We start from the raw sequence: 7,520 nt of genomic DNA on the forward strand, positions 1-7,520 counted from the left end.
GCCATTAATTTTACCAGCATCTGCCATAAATCAGCTATAGCTGATCTTGTTTTCTTTGTTTTTCTTTTTATTGCAGGCGCAAAACGCCATAATGCATAGGCACATAAGAATGATGTTTTGCGATCTTCGCTCTTCAAAAGGATGTTTTCCAAACTAACCCGAAATTACATTGAGGTTAGTTAAGTTTTGCTCATGTTTCAGCCCACCAGTTTAAGTAAAATTGTGAGAAAGCCGTGCTTCGTCTTTCCTTTCTTCGCTAGTAGTCAAATTAATAATCAAATGATCAAACGAGTCTGTAATGACTTTTCTGTTGTATCAGTGCCCTACAAGCCTACATGTAATGCCACTTTCATTGAGTACAGCATTGTCGGCCTGCTCATTGCCTATGAGGCCGCAGTGACTTGACACCCACTACCAATACCCCTATCAAGGACCGATGCTGCTAGCCAACTTCGAGTGGTCGCACAAGAAATGACTTCCTCCACTTGTAATACAGCAAGCAGACTGCAGAGCCACCACCGCCACTGCCCGACCATTTTACGTCTTCAGACACCTACGGGACTACGCCGAAATGATGCTACTCTGCTTTGCCGTTTATGGCTAAGAGTGGCTTTCACAAAGTCATTCTCCTTTCGAAATGAAATGGCTGACAACCCGTTTTGTGACAACTGTGGTAGCGAGAAGACACTACAGCACATCTTCTGTGCACGCTACAATGCGCAGAGAAAATCACTCGCAGTCGCTCTTGCTCGTATAGATCCCATACCGATGACGGCAGAAACCATTTTGGAATGTCGTCCTGGGAGGTCATCGCGGGTGAAGGTGACGAAGGTAGTGCTCAACTTCTTGAAGGCATCAGACCTGCACCGTCGGTTATAGACTAGCGACATTAGCATGACTGTGAGATCGATGTGCGGGACTTTTTATGCGCGCGTGCGCTCCTTCTCTCTCTCTCTATCTATCTTTATACCTCCCCCATCCCTTCCCCCAGTGTAGGATAGCATACCGGTCCTTCTAGACTGGTTAACATCCCTGCCTTTCCTTTCTCTCCTGTTCCTTGATTGAGTACACTCACGTCGAGTACACTTCCTCGTGAGTATAAGTCTTGGGATGTCAAGCGGAAGCGTAATGACCTTGGCTGGGGAACACACTAGAGAGAGAGGATATTCGACAAGCTCACTTTACCGCTTTGTGGTGTGTGACCTCGAGAGCAATAGTTCGAAAGTAAATTTTAATACTACAACTCATCCTATGAGTTCACTACCAACACAGAGAAAGAGCAGTGATGTTTCCTTTGATACGTCCAAGTTAAACACGACCACTTTACAAGAGTGAAACGACGTTGTACAGCACACGTGTACGGTGCAACATCATGCATGCATTCGTCCGTTCCCCTTGCCGTTTAGGGCACCTCTAAAGGTTCCCCACATGTTTCGTTCAGCGAGTCCTGTAAAGTCCTGTAAAGCCTTCACGATCTCCTTTTTTCAGTCTACCTCAATTCTATCTTCCTCTGACAGGCTTGACCAGACAACATTGTGATCGTGTGTCACATTTTGTCGTCCTTATCTGTGCTATATTATCGGTGTTTTTATAGCACTACAGCTTGGTCCTTTTGTACTAGTCCGAATTTCTATGTTTCCATGCCACTCAGGCACTCAGAAACCAGTCTGTCGTTCTTGGCCAGGCGTGTTTTCCACAGTGCCGATAAAGGCAGCTTTTTGAACATCGAAACGAGTGTGTTCAAATTGCCTGGCCTTCGCCGAAGAGTAATGAGGCTAAATAAGCTCTTGGTATGAGAGCACACAAATGTTCTTCGAAAACGTCCACGTGTTGCGCTTGGTGTTCTGGGCAGATATATTAGAATAAGAAAGGTTCGCGTATAAAGTTAGGTGTTCTTTCACGAAATGTAAGTTCCTGTAGTATGCAATGCATGTACGCGTGTCATGGCAGACATCTTAGTTCTGAAAGTGCATTCTTGTTATTTTTTCTACATCTTGACATTGTGAGTGTCTGTACTGTGTCCATAGGGTTTCTGGGGTTCCAAACCTTAGTTCACACTAGTCAAATGTTACTGCAGAGGAGAATAGGTTGGGTATCATAATGTTGCTTACTTGCGATGAGAAACGAACAACGCTGCTTTTCTAAATCGTATTCTAATGTCATTTCATAATGTTCTCTTTTACCTTTCGCTTATTTATTTGCGACATGCGATGCACTTATACCGTTTTAAAAGAAGCAGCGGGTCCCATCTTTGTACCTGTATTTTTTCTTATTCCATTCAACTAAAGGGGAATGAATGACAACTGACGGCAAGTGGTATGGCTTTTGAGATTTTTTTTTTCAACAAGAACAACAACTGAGATGAAAATGTACAAGCCGCACGCGTGGTGGTAAGCGCGCGCATGCCCCCAGCAGGCGGGGAGTTTATCCGTGCCATCCCTTTCCGTATCCGCCGCGGTAGCCGCCGAAGCCTCCGCCGCCGTATCCTCCGCGGAAACCTCCGTAGCCTCCTCCGCCGTAGCCTCCACGGTAGCCACCACCACCGAAGCCTCCGTAGCCGCCTCCTCCGTAGCCGCCTCGTCCGAATCCACCGCCGAAGATTCCAGCGTACGCCACGGCCGCAACGGCCAGCAGTAGGAGCGCAATGCACACGGACTTCTGCGATGCACAAGGCGAAACCAATATCTCTCATAATGCATGAGAAAGGAAATTAAAAAACGATATAAAACGCAGAGATAATCTTTAGTACAGCGATGAAATGGATTTGTTGGAGTTCGTACATATTATACTTGCCCGAGTACAACTTAAAACCACAGAAGGACACACCAGATCACTGTCATTTTTGGTCATGTTTGTTCGGGACGTCGTTCTGCGGTGGTCATTCATTCTCAGCGCATTACAAGACAAATAAAGCGAATGTTCATCCCAAACTAATTAAGTGTTATAGCGAACATGGCGTAACTAGGACCGTGATCGTGATGCAACAGGTGTCTCGATGAAAGGGCCAGTAATGATTTCATTTAGATGTGGTTTCTAAATGTTTAGAGCAGTACTTAAAAAATTCGATTGGCCATTACTCTTTCTCTTTGAAAATGTAAGAAGGAAGTCACGTATTTCGAAGCTATGTAATAATTCTAAACATTGCCATAACATAGGCCGAACACGCTTGGGAGATGTTTGATAACGAATGATTTCAGTTACTTTGACGCAGTTTTAGAGGTCTTATCTTTCTTTTTATTGCCTTTAGAGTTTCTACTCCTGGACATTATAATCTGTTTTCTTTCGCTCTATGTTTCTATTTCTTAGCCTGCAGACAGGCGGCAACTGTGTTATCTCACATGCAATTACCTCCTCTCCTGTAATTACTTTCTTCATGATTTTTTTTGTTATGACTGTGGCTATAAAGATGCCAGAGAAAGATAAGAGTAACAAATGCCTCCGACACAAGTTTACACGCAGTAATCACAGACCTCGCGGTATAAGTTCTTTAATAGTAGGGTACGCATTCATTCGGCCTCCCATAGATACATAGATTGCCGATGAAGATTTAGCCACGGTACAGCCGGTAATGCGCCTTCACGTTTGCTCAGCAGCCACACATTGTCGTACACTGGATGGACGGCCTAGTTAACCCTGAGAACAGGTCCTTGAGGTAATGAGCGGAAATTGCCGACTACAGTCCTGCGTATACAAACCATTACTGCTTGGTATCGTTACTGACGCGGAAGACTGGGTATGTGTCCTTTACTTTCGCTTCGCTTCCGGTGAGTGCATCTCCTACAAGTCATACGTTACTGAGGTATTTTTTTAGGCGTAACCACCTCAACACCGATTAAGTAAGTCCCCCACACGGAATCTTCTACATCCGCTACCCGATGCCTAGTAATTTCGCGAGAGCATTCGTTTATGCTGACGCGATGACAAAAGCATTCGTACCAGCCTGGTCGAAATGTCCGAGAAATCTATCGAACGCGAGAAATTTATCGTGCGCGGCGCTACACCCAAACATGCAATGGAATACCAACTAGCCTGCATCGACACCCTTGTTTAGTCTATAGAACCGTTTGACAATTTTCTTTGTGCAATACCCATAGGAATTTCAACTTGAAAATCATGTCGTATTAAGTGAAAATTAAATTAAAAAGCGGCTAGCTGCCTCTCTCTTCAATATCAGTGCATTCTGTTCGCCGTCAACGTTTTCTAAGTAGAAGGCTGCTCAAATGCGTGCAACTTCTCGAAAGCTATCAACAAAATTCTCTCAGACTCATTTCACGTTTTTGACCCGATTTAACGGCGTTGTTAAAACCGCCCTTAGCTAAAGAGACACAAATTTTGTTAATTGACACTTGTCCAAGGATACCACGGGAGTACGTCACCTCCCTCTATACTAACCGTTGAGCAACGTCGTCGGTGAGCTTTATGCCTACAAGCTATCACTGTCCGGCAAGGAATTGATCAAAGTCGAGTCCTGTTTGCGTGGCAATACGAAAACATCCGTGGTGTCACTGCTGCCACAACAAAGAAAGCCGTTTCAGAAACATTGAAAAAAATAAATACGTCTGCCCTGTTGGACCACCCTCAGATAAAAAACATTCTAACCGGACCATCTCTGTTGGAATCCATGTGGCGTTCCTTCGACCTCTGCTGTCACATCGTGTCGGCCGGCGTGTCAGGCGTCCTGAAGGAGCCCATGCTAGTCAAAACCTTTACGTTTTCTTTTCTCTTTTTTTTTTCTTTGAACACGCAGCTCGAATGCTCGCAGAAAAGCAGAGCAAACAGAGAGAGCTCTCCAAACAAGCACAATGCTGCTGTTTTACGAGAGCACGTGTTCTGGTTATAAAAAGCTGCATAAAGCTCGCCTCTCGCTCCCGCCAGCCTTTCCAGCCATTCGCCTCGCCCGTACAGAATCGCATCGCGGCATTTCGCGATTGCAGATTCGTAGCTAAACACTAAAAAGGAAAAAAAAAACAAGCTCTCGTTTTCTTAGCTGCAGCTTGACTTTCTCTTGCATTCACTTTTTTTGGCATCGCTTCTTTCGTCCAGCTTCTACAGCATTCGTGCATGGGTAGTACGGTTCACTGTCTGCTTTGTTTCACAGACGGTCGCGTTGTGCCCGAAGCCCCGCGCGTTGCCAGAGGAAGAGGGAGTAAACGGCGTCTTAAGGACACAAAGTAAAAATATAACGCAGGACACGGTCGGCTTTTTCTCAGAAAAGATGCCTATAGATGGAACGGGAGACGCAGCGGCTCCATGCATGCCGCATCTCGCCGCGTTCTGCTTCGCTTGCCGTCCGCGATCGAAGTGCCCGCCCGCGCTCGTATCGTATACCCTGTCTGGCCAAGTAAATCGCAGGAGCTGAGAGCGAAAACAGCATCGCAAGATGCACGTTCGTCGAAAAATGCGAGACACGCCGCCAAAGTAAATCATTGTTCAATTCTGGAATGGCTTGCGTTCGGGAACCATTTTAGTATTGACGTAAACATCTGTAGCAACAATGGTCGTGCGAACAGGGCTTACGTGCCTTGCGAAGAAGAAAAAAAAATAAACAAGAAAATCTCAACGCTTCGTCGTGGCCACTTCGGGATATGCGCATGCGAAACCCTGACTTTGGTTTCGAGTGTTATTTGTATTCGGAATAAGCCGGAGCCTCAGCAAACAAAACATATGACGCGCGCTCCAGTTTCAGTGGATTCCCGCAGGAATACAAAGCAATGCTGTTTCAAGGTATAAGTGCACGGGTGCAAATTATGCAACCGTGCGCATAGAGCGAATGTTGCAGTGAACGTCTGGGAAAGATTTACAGGACGCATGACTTAATTAACTGCATTTTTCAAACGAAGTTACTTTCCATTAGACTTCTGCGAAACATTGCGATACTTAATGGAAAGAACAGCTTTTGGTTCTCCAGTACGAGCTTCGATAGACAGGCACCCGCCACATCTAAATATTATGGAAATCTCCACGCACCGGAAAGCCTGAAGTCAGCCCGCTAATAAGATTTACTTAGTGTGAGCTGCAATTCTTGAACTATGGTCAACATCGGTCTATATATGTCAACGGCAGAACGAAGGCCTCCCTTCCCTTGGCAGCTATCTCGTAGATGTAATATACCACCGGCTATCAGTCCTGGGTCGCCTAGGACCGGCTATCAGTCCTAGGCTATCAGTCCGGCTATCGGTCGTGCTATCAGTCCCGGTTGATGACGGTTAACTAGCCCATTGCAAGCTGACCCTTAACATGCATTACGTAATCAAGATTCTGATTTAACTGCCAAATGTTTCCAAAGTGGTAAGCAGTTACAAAGCGCACAGACAGCCTGAGGAGGAGCATAGTCCCTGCGACGGTGTCTACGAGGAGACCTCAAGAAGCGCTAAATGGACGACTCAGGACGTACCATGGCGATGATGCCTTGTCGAATCACAGTCAAGAGTGGAAGCAACTTTAGTCCTCCGAGCTGCACCTCTGATCTGCGACCGAGCACGGACTAACCAAGACTTTTTATACCAGCGGCCGCCGGTGCAGTGCCGTTTTGGCAGCATAGGCGTGGTCTGTGCACCATGACGTGGACGCCACTTTCGCCAGTTCGAACACAAAAGCTTCGAGGAGAGGGGTTGAGTAAGCGCGAGCGGCCTCCCCGCATGGGCCGCAGACAGACGCACGTGGCAGAGGCGAGGAGCACCTAACTGGGCCTTGACAGCTCTCTGACCGACATGGCATAAGCAAAAACAGAATATGCGCAACCCCGGTAGACGAACCCGCTACAAAGGACGCAACTTCCCACCTCTCTCGCCTTGCCTTTCCCCTTCGTTCTTACCCTGGCTGTTTCGCCGCCCGAAACTGACAAGCTACTTGGGCAGCGAAACGAACCACTGCCGCTGCACAAACGGGGCAATTTCGCCTTCCCGGATAACGCGATCTGGGCCCGAGAGAAATCACGCGAGAGTGTAAACAACCCGTGGCGATCTTTGATTCAGATCCGGCGAGACCACGATCGCAACGCTGTCCGAGCTCCCGAAGAAAAAAACGTACAACTTCTATACTGGTGAAAGTGTGGATGAAAGGAGGAGGGGGGGTCCGGTTTTTCTTAACCCACTTGCGGCGTTATGTGGATCAAAGTCGATCTTGCGCATGCATGCATGCATGCAAGGCTCGCGCCGCGACTCACACGCTCCCCATCTTAATTCGAGATCGCGCTCTCCTGTCTCATTCCTTCTTTATTATCTTTTGTCTAGAGTCGGTAACCTTCGCGCGTTCCGGAAAGGGTCCACGGCTTCTTGAGCGGAGCCCGCGTTGCGTGCGCCCATGATGTATGGGCTTTAAAAGCCGTGTTTGTAAAAGGCCGCATCGCGCGAGGGGAATAGACGATAAGCGAAGTGCACCCCTCTCCCCTTTCGCGCCCTCTCCGACGACGATCGACCTTGCCTGCCTCGTCTGCGGCTCTTTGTAATTACCTTTTCCTTCATCCGTCGTCTACGGCCAGACGCGACTCTCGGAGGGGGCATTAACGTTGAGGTCCCGGT

The 7,520-nt window shown here is 47.3% G+C and overlaps 1 protein-coding gene across 1 annotated transcript; it reads right to left on the reverse strand.

The window, feature by feature from the left end:
* Positions 1–2,355: 2,355 nt before the first annotated feature.
* LOC119394401 (ctenidin-3-like) lies at positions 2,356–6,553 on the reverse strand. Its single transcript, XM_037661695.2, has 2 exons — positions 6,395–6,553; positions 2,356–2,658 (listed from the first exon to the last, which is right to left on the reverse strand). The coding sequence occupies exons 1-2, from the start codon at positions 6,395–6,397 to the stop codon at positions 2,425–2,427; spliced, it is 237 nt and encodes a 78-aa protein (XP_037517623.1). The 5' UTR covers positions 6,398–6,553; the 3' UTR covers positions 2,356–2,424.
* Between the last annotated feature and the right edge of the window lie 967 nt (positions 6,554–7,520).

The sequence above is a fragment of the Rhipicephalus sanguineus genome, chromosome 5 (genome assembly GCF_013339695.2).
Source record: "Rhipicephalus sanguineus isolate Rsan-2018 chromosome 5, BIME_Rsan_1.4, whole genome shotgun sequence".
Taxonomy (NCBI): domain Eukaryota; kingdom Metazoa; phylum Arthropoda; class Arachnida; order Ixodida; family Ixodidae; genus Rhipicephalus; species Rhipicephalus sanguineus.